Source organism: Solanum stenotomum, chromosome 1 (assembly GCF_019186545.1).
Source record: "Solanum stenotomum isolate F172 chromosome 1, ASM1918654v1, whole genome shotgun sequence".
NCBI classification, from domain to species: Eukaryota; Viridiplantae; Streptophyta; class Magnoliopsida; order Solanales; family Solanaceae; genus Solanum; species Solanum stenotomum.
Window position 1 is genome coordinate 104,848 of NC_064282.1, and position 14,050 is coordinate 118,897.

Genomic DNA, 14,050 nt, shown 5'->3' on the forward strand with positions numbered 1-14,050 from the left:
AACACTTCATTATACTCCAACTCCCAACGCAACACATTGGGTCTATTGACTGACTCACATTGCTTTTGAAGTAAACCTAGCAATCTCTGAAACTCGGGTCACCTCCCAATCTCGGAAAGTCCTCCTAAACCTCAAATCCCATAAGGTTCCATCCCTATGAGTCCCTTAACTTGCTGACAAGACAATTCCCTTTGGAAAGAGACTCTATACAATACCGAACCTCCACATCACTTTTGCCCCAAAAACTAATCCTACTCTCCCCCAACTTTGAAAACAGTGTTATCGTTAAAGGCTATCACCCCTATCCATAATGTTTATATCCAATTTATTAATGTTAAGATTTGTTAAAGAAATAAACATATGGCCTAACTCAATTCCAAAAGCTAGCTCAAAAGTGAGTATTGAAAAAGGCATATGAAAAGACCACCCATCTATTAAGAGCCTAATGTGAGACTCTTCAACACCCCATTCATGTTCAGGGCTAGACATCTGAAGCGTGGACAATTTTTTAATATATCGGGTCCCAACATTGGGTAACAAGAATTGGGATGGGTATTGCACTAATACAAATCCCAAGTGAATTTACATATGTGAAATGGATAAAACAAAGACATCAACTTGGAATCAATATATCGTCACAAGACACTACAATTGATCATCTAACTCACTAACCATTTTGGTTAAGTGATCTTGAACACCTTGACACTTGCACTTAACTCAACTAAAAAAGCCCAAGTTAAATAGTTTGAACTTCCTATTAAGAGTTCTCAAGTAATGATAATTAATAGGACTTGAATTTCCAACTCAAACCTGAGAGACATGGTTGGATTGAAGAGAGTTCTAAGCAAATAACTCAGACTGCCAAAAAGTGCAAAAGAGGAGCTGCATTGAGTATGCAGCAGCTTCAGGCGAGACTTTTCAGAAAATCTAGTCACCCGAATTGGTTAAAGCTGCTGGCATCGTCGGAAGTGGCTGGAAATGAGGTAGTCAGATCGGAATCTTGAGCTGAACACCACGGCTGTCGGAATCTGGTCGAACACCTCACACGCACTGGCGCGTGTGACAGCCCCGTGCAGGAACCTTAGATTTAGCCATGCTTGAGGGGCCTGCTGCCGGTGACATTGACTTTGGTCGCTGAGAGTTATTGGACCTTTGGTGGTGTTAGTTCTGGAAAAATGCTGGCAGAAAAAGAAAGGTGATGCAATCAGATCTGAAAGTCACTGGAAAGAAGGCACAATGACTGACTTCTCCGTCTTGGATGTTTCTCATGGTAGCTCTGGTACCATGTTAAAGAAATGGACATTGGACCCAACTCAACACCAAAAGCTAGCTAAAGAGGTGAGGATTATCCAAGCCATATAGAGAGAACACTCATCTTGTAAGAGCCTGATGTGGGGCTCTTCAACAAGATCTCCTGTGAGTTGTACTCTTTTCGCGTTGCTATACCATTATCTCACTTATGAACAAAATGAAGACTAAAATTGGCAAAAGAAGAACATAATAATCAATAATCAATAATCAAAAGAACTATCAAAGTTGTTGAAACTAGTCCAATGGCCAATGAGTCATTTTGGGGGACCATTACATTTGTATTCATAGTAAAGGGACAAAATTTGGACGGCTAATAGTAGTTCTACCAGGTGGAAGATCATCAGCAAGGAGGCGATCTATGGAAACTAATTAAGGGAGGGGCCAATACTGTTATTTTCACTGTCAGGTCAGTTTCTATTGGCACTACAAAAATGCATCAATTGAATGAAGCAGGCCATAAGAAAGTTCAAGTTTCTAGATCAACGGGGCTTCAATGAAATATAGAAAGAAAATCATTACATATTCTCCCTCTGACTCAAGTTGAATGTACACTTTCCTTTGGTTGATTGCTTGAGTAATGGGAATTTAGATAGCAAAAATATATATACCAACTATATATAATTGAAATCAGATCCAATTTCTTTCTTCCTGTGAAAACTCTCCTCTCCATCCTATAAGATTCAGTAAGTAACTATTGACTCCAAAACTCCCAAATTGATTTTGAAAGTCACATATTCCTTTATATAACATTTGACAATACAACCTTCCATGCCATCTTATGATTCTGCCAAGTCAAAACTCACATCAGAAAACAACTTACACAACTTAAAGCAATATATATATAAAATCCTAAAAAGCCAACCCTGTTTTCCTCATTTTCTATTAGTTAAGATATTTAAATGTGCTAAGAAGCTACCTCCTGGCATTTTCCTTCCGCTCTTGGCCACTTGCTGTAATTCTGGATATCACCAAGTGTCAGCAAACCAATGAGAAAATTATTTTCATCAACTATTATAGCACAAGTTTGCTTCTCAGCTAGCATGAGAGATATGGTTTCCATTAGCAAGGTGCTCATTAGGACTGTCACATATCGCGTTCTCATTGCCTGTGCAACTAGAACTTTCCTAGCGAAATCATTTTCTTCATCATCAGATTCATAAAGACAGAGTGAACTCTCAAGTTTGCAGAGGTTACTCTCTTTTTGTGAAGGTTCCACACCTGAAGAATAAGTTAAGCTAGGAAGTCCAATGTTGGAGGAAGAAGTTCCTTGCCACTGTGTCATCTGGGCTTTTGCATCTTTTAATTTCTTCCTATCCTGTACCACCCCTTTGCTTGTTTGTCCAGATGTAACCCATGATGACATCCCCACAGCTCCCAAGAGGGGCAGAACTATCCGATAATCCTGTGTCAGTTCAAAGAGAAGCAGAACCGCAGTGAGAGGCACTTGACAGACACCAGCAAGAGTAGCAGCCATGCCAACCTGTTAAATAATGTCTTCCAAAATTAAAAAGAACCCAAAATTGAGGTCAAACAGTAATATTAATGATACAATTCATGTTGAAACAAAGAAATACACTATCGACATTAGGAAAGATTAACCAAGACAGACGCTACATAAGCACAAGAGGATAAAGGTAGGAAACATCCATGAAATTTCGCGCAAACACTGATGTGCCCATGGTTTGGTAATGCTTTGACCAACTCAAGGTAAGTGATATTCTGAGAAATTTATATGAGGGCTAGAGGCAAATAACCTAAGAAGATAAAAGAAAGTGGTTGAGGGGGGAAGAACTTATGGAGTAAGAACCACAATGATGTAAACTAAGGAACTCTAGTAGCACCTTTCAACCAAAAGTGATTGAATCTCGATTCAGCCTAGATCCACAAAACAGATCATAATCGGGATACAACTGTACATACCTAAGGTATGACAAATATGACAGGTAAAGTCTATTATCTCTTATGTGCCCATGCACCTCTTTAGGTAGGTAGCTGCTTAAGTTTTAATGCTCCTAAATTTAAAGTATAGATAGAGGCGAATCCAAGAGTTGAAGTGGTTCCTATAGCAATCTCAAGTTCTTTTTTTCCGAATAGGTAACAACACCAATCGCACTCGCAAGTGGTTATTGGATCTATACCAAATCCTACTTCAAATTTGAAGGATGGTGGCTGGAGACTGAAGGCTTTAATGAAAGAGTCAAAGAGTGGTGGACATCTTTTGAGTTTGAAGGAAGGCCAGACTATATTTTAGCTTCTAAGTTGAAAGCTTTGAAGACTAAATTAAAAGAGTGGAGCTCAAACACTTATGGAAATCTGGAAAAGAAGAAAAAAGAGTTGCTCAATAGAATTACTGATTTTGACAATATTCAACAGGACAGACCTCTGTCTGATGTTGAAGTAATTCAAAAGGCAAGTTTAACTAAGGAGTTTGAAGACTATGCTAAAAAGGAAGAGATAGCTTGGAGGCAAAGATCAAGGACATTGTGGATTAAGCAAGGGGACAAGAACACTAAATTCTTTCAAAGGATTGCAAATGCTCACAAAAAAACCAATCACATTGATAAATTGGTGGTGGAAGGTGATGAACTAACAGAAGCAACAGATATCACGAGGGAGGTGGTTTTATTTTATAAGAAGCTGTACTGTAACAACAACAACAACAACATACCCAGTGAAATCCCACTAAGTGGGGTTTGGAGAGGGTAGAGTGTACGCAGACCTTACTACTACCTCATGGAGGTAGAGAGGCTGTTTCCGGAGGACCCTCAGCTCAAGTACTACACCCCAAGTAAAAGAAGAGGAAACATTATATAAGACATAGTATCCAATAAGAGAAAAGTGCATAATCAACAACGGAGACAATAACATCAAGAAAATACTGTGCAAGGTGAAACGCAATAAGCAACAACTGGCTATAGGATCACAGGCAAGAACTACAAGATCAAGGCTAGGACTACTACAAACGCTACCCACCGAAACCCTCGCACGGAAAGACAACACGCTAGCCCTACTAACCTTCAACCTTAATACGCGACCTCCACTCCTTCCTATCTAGAGTCATGTCCTCGGTAATGCGAAGCTGAGCCAAGTCCTGTCTAATCACTTCTTCCCAATACTTCTTAGGCCTACCTCTACCCCTCCGCATACCCTCTACAACCAGCCCCTCGCACCTCCTCACTGGGGCGTCTGTGCACCGTCTCTTCACATGCCCAAACCATCTCAGTCTCGCTTCCCTCAGCTTGTCCACCACAGAGGCCACTCCCACTTCTCTCGGATAGCCTCATTCCTAATCTTATCGCTCCTAGTGTGCCCACACATCCATCTCAACATCCTCATCTCCGCAACATGCAGTTTTTGAACATGTGAGTTCTTGGCTGGCCAACACTCCGCTCCATACAACAAGGCCGGTCTAACTACCACTCTGTAGAACTTACCTTTAAGTTTCGGTGGAACTTTCTTATCACACAAGACTCCAAAGGCAAGCTTCCATTTCATCCAAGCCGCCCCAATGCGTGACATCACCGTCTATGTTACCACATCCTTGGATTACAGCCCCAAGATACTTAAAACTTTCTTTCTTGGGAATAATCTGTGTGTCAAGTCTCACTTCCCCATCTGCCTCATCCACCGCATCACTGAATTTGCATCCCAAATATTCAGTTTTGGTCCTACTCAACCTGAACCCTTTGGACTCCAGCGTTTGTCTCCACACCTCCAGCCTCGCATTAACTCTGTCCCGCGTCTCATCAATCAATACTATGTCATCCGCAAATAACATACACCATGGTACCTTCTCCTGAATAGACCGCGTCAACTCATCCATCACCACAACAAATAGAAAAGGGCTAAGGACTGATCCCTGATGCAGCCCCATCTCAACTGGGAAATGTTCCGAGTCTCCTCCAACCGTCCTAACCCAAGTCTTGGCTCCACCGTACATGTCCTTTATCGCCCTAATATAAATCATCGAGACACCTTTAGCCTCCAAGCACCTCCAGAGGACATTCCTCGGTACTTTGTCATAGGCCTTTTCAAGGTCAATGAATACCATATGTAGGTCTCTCTTCCTTTCTCTATATTTTTCTACCAGTCTTCGCATAAGATGAATGGCTTCGGTAGTCGATCGTCCCGGCATGAATCCAAACTGATTCTCAGAGATGGACACCCCTCTTCTCATTCTCATCTCCACCACTCTTTCCCAAATCTTCATAGTATGGCTTAGCAGTTTGATACCCCTGTAGTTGTTACAGTTTTGGATATCACCCTTGTTTTTATACAACGAACCATTGTACTCCACCTCCATTCATCAGGCATCTTTGCAGTCTTAAAAATAACATTAAACAGCCCAGTTAACCACTCTATACCTGCCTTGTCCGTGCTCTTCCAAAATTCCACCGGAATCTCATCGGGTCCGGTCGCTCTTCCCCTGCTCATCCTACTAATAGCATTTATAACCTCCTCGATCCTGAAACACCTACAGTACCCAAAGTTCCGAAGTCTTTCAGAGTGCGCCAACTCACCCAACACAATGTCTCCGTCCCCTTCTTCATTTAAAAGTTTGTGAAAGTATCTTTGCCATCTTTGCTTGATGGAAGTCTCTTCCACCAATACTTTGCCTTCCTCATCCTTGATACACTTCACTTGGTCCAAGTCACGAGCCTTCCTCTCTCTTGCTTTTGCAAGCCTATACAATTTCTTATCCCCACCTTTGTCCCCCAGCTCGACATACAAGCATTCGAAAGCTGCCGTCTTAGCCTTCGTAACTGCTAACTTAGCTTCTGTCTTTGTCGTCTTATAAACCTTCTTAAGCGTCCGCTTCTCTTCCTCGTCTACGCACTCCACCAACTTTGTGTAAGCCGCCTTCTTTGCTTCCACTTTGCCTTGGACTTCCCCATTCCACCACCAATCTCCTTTATGGCCTCCAAAATTACCCCTTGAAACCCCCAACACCTTAGAAGCAACTTCCCTAATGCAACTAGCTGCTTTATTCCACATGGTGTCCGCATCCTCACTACCACTCCAAGCCCCCATCCCAGTCAACTTCTCGCCCATCTCCTGAGAAAGGGCAGGGGTCAAGTCACCCCATTTAATCCTCAGTCGATCGGAAACCCTCTTCTTCCTCCTATCCCTCTTAATTTCTAGATCCATCACCAAAAGCTTGTGTTGGGTAGTAAGATTCTCACTTGGGATAACCTTGCAATCCTTACAGCGACCTCTATCACCCTTCCTAAGGAGTAAGTAGTCTATCTGAGTCTTAGCTATCGAGCTACGAAAGGTAACCAAGTGGTTCTCCTTTTTCGGGAAGCATGAGTTAGCAATCACCAACTCAAAGGCTTTAGCGAAATCCAGAAGCGAAGTTCCACCTCCATTTCTCTCCCCAAAACCAAAGCCTCCATGAACATCATCAAAGCCACTAGAAGTTGCCCCGATATGGCCATTAAAATCTCCACCAATGACAATTCTCTCAGTGTTTGGTATACCTCTAACTACCTCATCCAAATCCTCATAAAAGAGCTTTTTGGCCTCCTCGTCCAAGCCCACTTGAGGTGCATAAGCACTAATAACACTCAAAGTACATCCTCCAATGACTATAAGAAGCTGTACTGTGAGACTGAAAATTGGAGACCTGCTTACAACATGTACCCCTGTGCAGTAATCAACAGGGAGGAGCAACAAGATTTACAGAAACCTTTTGAAGAAGATGAGGTCCTGAAAGGGCTCAAAGCATGTGCTATAGACAAGGCACCAAGTCCAGATGGGTATACTATGGGTTTCTTTGTGAAGTGTTGGGAGATTCTAAAGGGGGATGTGATGGCTACTATCCGGAACTTCCATTCTCAGGAAGTTTTTGAAAAGAGCCTTAATGCAACTTACATTGCACTCGTTCCAAAGAAGAATGGAGCCAAAGAATTGAGAGATTTTAGACCAATCAGTCTGATTGGAAGTGTCTACAAACTAATTTCCAAAATTCTTACAGAAAGGCTAAAGAAGGTGATGCCAAAGCTGGTTGACTCTCAACAAATGGCCTTTCTGAAAGGAAGACAGATCACTGATGCTGTTCTCATTGCAAATGAATGTCTTGACTCAAGAGTGAAGGATAAAATCCCAGGCATAATGTGTAAACTGGACATAGAGAAGGCATATGACCATGTTAACTGGGAGTATTTGCTTGGAATTCTACATAGTATGGGTTTTGGGAGGAAGTGGATAAGATGGATAAGGTTTTGCATTAGCACTGTCAAGTTCTCAATAGTAATAAATGGTTCTCCTGAAGGTTTCTTTCCAGCAAGCAGAGGCTTGAGACAAGGTGATCCACTCTCACCTTTCTTATTTTTGCTAGTCATGGAAGGCCTGAACAGTATGATTAAAACAGCGCATAGGAATGATTGGATAAGGGGTTTTAATGTGGTCAAAGATGTGAATACTAGATTGGAAATCACCCATCTACAATATGCAGATGACACTTTGATTTTTTGTGATGCAGAAGACAGCCAACTAAAAATTTTGAGGACATTTCTCATACTATTTGAGTCAGTATTAGGGTTGCACATTAATTGGAGGAAGAGTCACATCTTTTCAATCAATGACGTGCCCAGAATACAAAATCTGGTGGATATTTTGGGTGTAGAAATAGGACAGCTACCAGCAACATACTTGGGTATGCCTTTGGGTGCCAATAGCAAATCCAAGGAGATATGGAATGGAGTAGTGGAAAGATGTGAGAAAAGATTGTCTAGGTGGAAGTTTCAATATTTATCAAGAGGTGGTAGATTAGTGCTGATTAACTCAGTCCTAGATGCATTACCAACTTACTTAATGTCAGTTTTTCCCCTTCCAGCAAAGGTGGAAGAAAGAATTGATGTTGTGAGAAGGAATTTTTTGTGGCACGGTGAGAAGGAATATAAAGGTTTCCACTAGTCGAATGGAAGACACTGCTACTATCCAAGAAGCAGGGAGGACTGGCAATCAAAAATCTTAGGAAGCAGAACAAAAGTCTTCTCATGAAGTGGTTGTGGAGATTTCCTTTAGAAGAACAATCTTTGTGGGGTAGGGTGATCCAGGCCAAATATGGGAAGGAAGGACCCTGGAAGACTAAGGAAGTGACATCCACATATGGAACCAGTTTGTGGAGATCAATTAGAAACTTATGGCATGGTTTCTATGCAAAAACTGAATGTAATGTGAACAATGGGAGGAAGATCAGGTTTTGGGAAGATAACTGGTTAGGGAATGGAACCTCAAACGCTTGTTCCCAGATATTCATCACCTGAACCAACAACAAGAGTCGACTCTTTATGAAGTTTGGTCTGAACATGGATGGAACCTTACCTACAGAAGACTGATGCAAGACTGGGAGGTGGAAAGATTGGCTGAATTTTATGGAACACTTGATCAGTTCTTAGGATTCAAGGAAGGAGAAGACACTCTTAAATGGAAATGTCATAATAAAAGTTTATTCACTGTTAGTTCTGCATATAGAAATACGAATCAGATGGGATCCAAAGTTAACTTTCTGCCTTGGAAGCTTATATGGAAGGTTAAAGTACCATATAAAGTGGTAGTTTTTACTTGGTTGGTGGTGAAAGAGGTTGTCCTTACACAAGAGAATCTTATGAAGAGGGGAATACAAATGTGCCCAAGATGTTTTTGTGAGCAAGTTGCAGAGACAATTAATCATTTGTTCTTGCATTGTAAAGTGGTTGGCCAGTTGTGGAATTTGTTTACTAGCTTCAGAGGTATAAGTTGGACTGTTCCAGGGAGAACAAGACAGGCTCTAGAAAGTTGGAATATGGAGGGCAGTGACAGCACAGACAAGAGTAGATGGAAAATTGTCCCAGCTGTTATTTGGAGGACCATATGGAAAGAAAGGAATTCTAGGAATTTTGATAACAAGAGCAGCCCTCTGCACAAGATTAAAATGAGCTGCATTATCACTTTTTGCTATTGGTGTAGTTCAGAGTATATAGATGACCCTGAGGCTATTGTAGACATTCTAGGGACCTTATAAAGGTGAAAGGAGGATCTAGGGATAGTTCTCTTCTTTCTTCTTTCTTTTCTTTATCTTTTGTTTATGCCCGACACACGTGTGGAGGGAGGATATGATGTAAATTTTTGGATACCAGCTTTGAGCTGATGATTGATATACAAATGTTACCTTTATAAATAAATAAATAAATATACCAGTACTTGGGTAGTACTAAAATCCCCCTTGACAAAAGAAAACATGAGCACTAAAAGGTTAAAAAAACCAATCCTAACACGAGTTTAAAACTTCTAGGATTGATTTTGCATCTACATGGAAGCTCTAAGTTCTTTGTACACCAAAAATCAAATAGCAAAATACAGTCTGATTTGATCTTGTGTAAGCTACTACTTCTATCCTCAAAACATCTGGAATTCCTTTCTTTCCAGAGAGTCCACCATATGCAAGCTAGGATGATCCTCTAGTCACTTCTATTTCTTGCCCCAATCCCAGCCTCTTCCCAGCTTGAAAGAGTGTCAATAATCCTGCTAGGCATTGTCCAATATATGCCTCTAAGATTGATAAAAATCTTCCATAATTGTTCAGTGATTCTGCAATGTAAAAATAGATGTCCAACTGTCTCAGCTGCATCCCCACATAAGTGTCTAACTATTATAATTTCTCTTTCTCAATTTTTCATTTCTTACTACAGCCTGCTTTGCTAGCAACCATGTAAAGCATGCCACCTTATGAGGTATCTTAGCTTTCCAGATTTGTTTCCATGGCCAGTTAGAGTTCTGTGGACTGTGGCTCAGTCATGTTCATGATCTTATATCCTGAGGTCACTTTGTAGTGCCCTTATTATGCCCAGTCCACCACAAGCAGTCCATCGCATCCTTCAGCCCTTGGAATGATTCAAGAAGTTTACAGAGATCAACTAGTCTAGGAATTTCCAGTCATTCAACATTTTCTTGAACATCAACTCTCAATGACCACATTTTAACCACAATTTTGTTTTGATGTTGAGCTATAACAAACATGTGAGGGAATATCTCCTACAGACTTCTATTGCTAACCATTTATCCTCACTTGTTTAGTTACCACTATAAACTCTGATGACAGATTGGCTCTTTAAAAAAGGCCACCATGTTCTAATAGATCTCCAAACAGTTACACCATAGAGGGTGTGGACCATCCTTGGTAGCTCAAAAATCCATCTCCCCGTACTTCAATTTGATTACCTTTTCCCATTATGACTATGATTCCTGAGCATACCTCCACAAGCACTTCAGTTTTAAGGCCCTACTTTGATTCTTCAAGTTTTTGATGCCAAGACCACCTTGTTTTTACTAGTTATCAGATTTTCCATTTGACAAAATGAAAACCTTGCCAAAAGAAGGACCTTCTGAGTTTGTCCAATCTTTGGACTACACGTGAGGGAATGGGGAATAGAGATAACATGTATGTTGGAAGAGCATCAAGAACTGCATTAATAAAGGAGAGACTGCCTACCAGAGACAAATACCAGTCTTCCATCTAGACAAATTCTTCTCAGATCTTTTCCAAAACATTTCTTTAGCCCCTAATCTTTAACCAATGCTCTTTGTTACTGGCAAGGTCCACTATTGCTAAACCATAACTTGAAGATAGGCTCATTTCCCCGTGGTGGTAGAGAGACTGTTTCCGAAAGATCCTCGGCTCAAGTGAATAAAAAGGCGACAGCGAAGAAAAGATAGTAAGCAACAAGAAAACGGTGCAAAGTCTACCACAAGGGAGCAAAGACAACAACAAAATAGTGCGATAATTAATAAACAACATACTAGGAAAGATTATGGAAAACAAGAATAAGCAATGTTATATGGAAAAAACAAGAACTATAATAACACAACTAGTAAAATGGCAAACACCAACTATCCTAAGCAAGACAACCCTACACTACCTACTAACCTGTTATCCAAATATGTGTCCTCCACACCTTCTATCTAAGGTCATGTCCTCGGTAACCTGAAGCTGCATCATATCTTGTATTACCACCTCTCGCCAATACTTCTTTGGCCTAGCTCTCCCCCTCCTCGTACCCTCTATAACCAACCTCTCGCACCTTCTCACTGGTGCGTCTATGCATCTCCACTTACCATGTCCAAACCATCTCAGTTGCGCTTCCCTCAACTTATTCATCATAGAGACCACTCCCACCTTATCCTGAATATACTCATTCTTAATCTTATTGCTTTTAGTATGGGCACACATCCATGATCCACCTCAACATCCTGATCTCCAGAACATGTAGCTTCTGGACATTGGAGTTTTTGATTGGCCAACACTTCACGCCATACAACGATGTTTCCAGAGTGCTCTAATTCAGATTCGATGTATTAATTCAAGGGCGATAGATTTTAGATGCTTTCTTGATTGGAGATGAACCCATTGAATCTTGTTTCAAATGGATGTTTTCTTGGAATTTTATGAAATGTTGTCGTTCAAATACTTTTTGAACATTAACTTTGTATTGAGTCATATCAAAAGGCTCACATGGTCATCTACCTTTTGAGCATCCTCTTGAATCATGAATCTATAGCAAGATCATATCATGGAATGTAAGGGGGATGAAACACCTGAGTTGAACTGCTATCATCTAGGTGGGTATGAAAGAATGGGGGTGTAATTGTGGATGTAATGGTAAGGAATGCAGGCGCGCTAGGTGGGGGGTGATCGGTGAAATATGAGACACTTCCGGCAAGGTAAATTCAGGACAGTTTCCAATAACTCTGAGAGGTATGAAATATGTTCGAGATGGTGATGCAAGGTAGAGATAAAGTGACCTCGAATTTCAGAAGAAAAGATGGACGAGGGAAATAAGTAGAATTGGATGCTAGATTCCCTTGCATTTCTCTTATTACTTTTCAATAATAAACACTCACTTATCCAGACATGTAGTACTACTTCGAACAAAAGGCAAATTCATACCAGACCATATGCTTGTGGGGATGCAACTTCCAAGATGGAGAGATGAAAGATTGGATCAGCATGAGAGATAATGTAGCTAACAATTTTCCCATATGCAGTTCCAGTAGCAGCACCAATAAATAGAGATGGAGCATAGTAGCCTCCAACCAATCCAGAAGCTCGGCATAATGAGGTTGTTACTATTTTGACAGCTACAAGCTGGAGCAACAGATCAGCAGAGAGGCCTTTCACTAGTGGCCGAGATTCTAGCAAAATATCAACATTCTCAAAACCCCAGTAAAGGATTTCAGGATATGCTAAAGCTACCAGCCCAACCAGAAGACCACCCAGCACAGGGAAAGCTGATTTTGGCACGCCACTGGCTGTTTGGATATTTTCCACTATTTGCAGCATAAATGATGTACAGCTTGATAATACCACTGAAACTAACCCGCAAAAGATGCCCAGCAGAAGATAAAGCGGCAATTCTGAAACGGAGACGAACAATTAACACAATTGTACGTGCCAAAAAAAAGTTCAAAACACATTTGAACTTACCACAGTAAGTAATACCAATGACAGAAATGTGAGTATAAGGTGATATCACAGAGAAGAAGACTGCAGAACCCCCAGGGACAATAATAAAAGGAAAAAATGCTCATCTCCCTCTAGTAAGGTATGGTAATGCTGTAGCCAAAATATTTTCCTGTTTTGTTCACCAGTGATCTGATAATTCATTAGATAAATAATTCTGAATAAGTACTTACAAAGAGTTATATGTTCAGCTGAAGTTTTAACCACTTCGAAAAAAATAAAAAATTATACCTTGATTGACCTTCCAAATCACCCAAAATAAGAGAGAAATATGTTAATGTTAAGTCCTGAGACTAATTTATTGTGTTTCGGGAACATTCCGGATATTTGGGAGAATTAATGTTCCTTATATTTGTCAGTTATTTACTTCAGCAGAGGCTTCCTATGGATTTCTTCATAGATCACTTCATTGATTTAAGCTAAATTAGTGGAACAAGCCATAGTCAAGTTATAAGCACCGACTTATAAGAAGATAGGCTTGTTAGAGAAAGTTACCGTATTGGTTTGTAAGGGTTTCCAAAGTAGTTTAAATGGTCCTGGGCTACTCCATCCTTTGCTTTAAGGTTTTGGGTTAGATACTTAAATTTGTTTACATGGTACCAGAGCCGAACTTTGGTGAAATCGTTAGCCTAACTACTTTCTCTCTTCATGTTATATCGTTCTAGGCTTCTCTTTATCAAATCAACTTGTGGAACTGCTCTAGGCTTGTCTCTCTCAATTAAGCCTATTGCCCCACCAACATTGTTGTAGCATGTAAGTTCAATCAGTAGCCTATTGAGCCTAATCTATCTCCCTTTACGTCAGACCCAATTTTGTTGAGCCTCCTCTTTCTCTACTTCAAACAAAACAACAACAAAAAGGCAAAAAAAGATCAAATCAAATCCACCTGTAAACCGGTTTAGAACTGGGTTACATGAGTCGAAGGGTGTTGGAGAATGCTAAACTTGTAGCTCATCAGTTGTGTAAGGTCTCCAGTGGAGTTCAAATGGACATGGCTAATCCACCCATTGCCTTAAAGTTTTAGATTGGATAAGCAAATTCTATCACAAGGGTTATCAAAATTTCACGTGAAAGGAAAAAACAAAAAAGAAGAAAGCATGTTCTCATTCCTATCTTCTTTTAGGTCATTTTTAGTCCACAAATTCTCGAATATATACACATTTCATACTAAAGAGCCAAAAATGCAAATATGTGACATTTATTAACGGGTTCTACTTATATGATAAATTACGGAAC

General features: G+C 40.4%; 1 protein-coding gene across 6 annotated transcripts in view; it reads right to left on the bottom strand.

The window, feature by feature from the left end:
- LOC125866742 (chloride channel protein CLC-e) overlaps positions 1 to 14,050 on the bottom strand; it is a 45,255-nt gene that overhangs the window by 7,793 nt on the left and 23,412 nt on the right. For all 6 annotated transcript variants that reach the window (XM_049547114.1, XM_049547097.1, XM_049547105.1 and 3 more), the window contains 2 exons: positions 12,242 to 12,708; positions 2,228 to 2,791 (listed from right to left, as the gene is read on the bottom strand). In XM_049547114.1, coding sequence (XP_049403071.1) covers positions 2,228 to 2,791; positions 12,242 to 12,708 — 1,031 coding nt within the window. The remainder of the gene's footprint in view (positions 1 to 2,227; positions 2,792 to 12,241; positions 12,709 to 14,050) is intronic.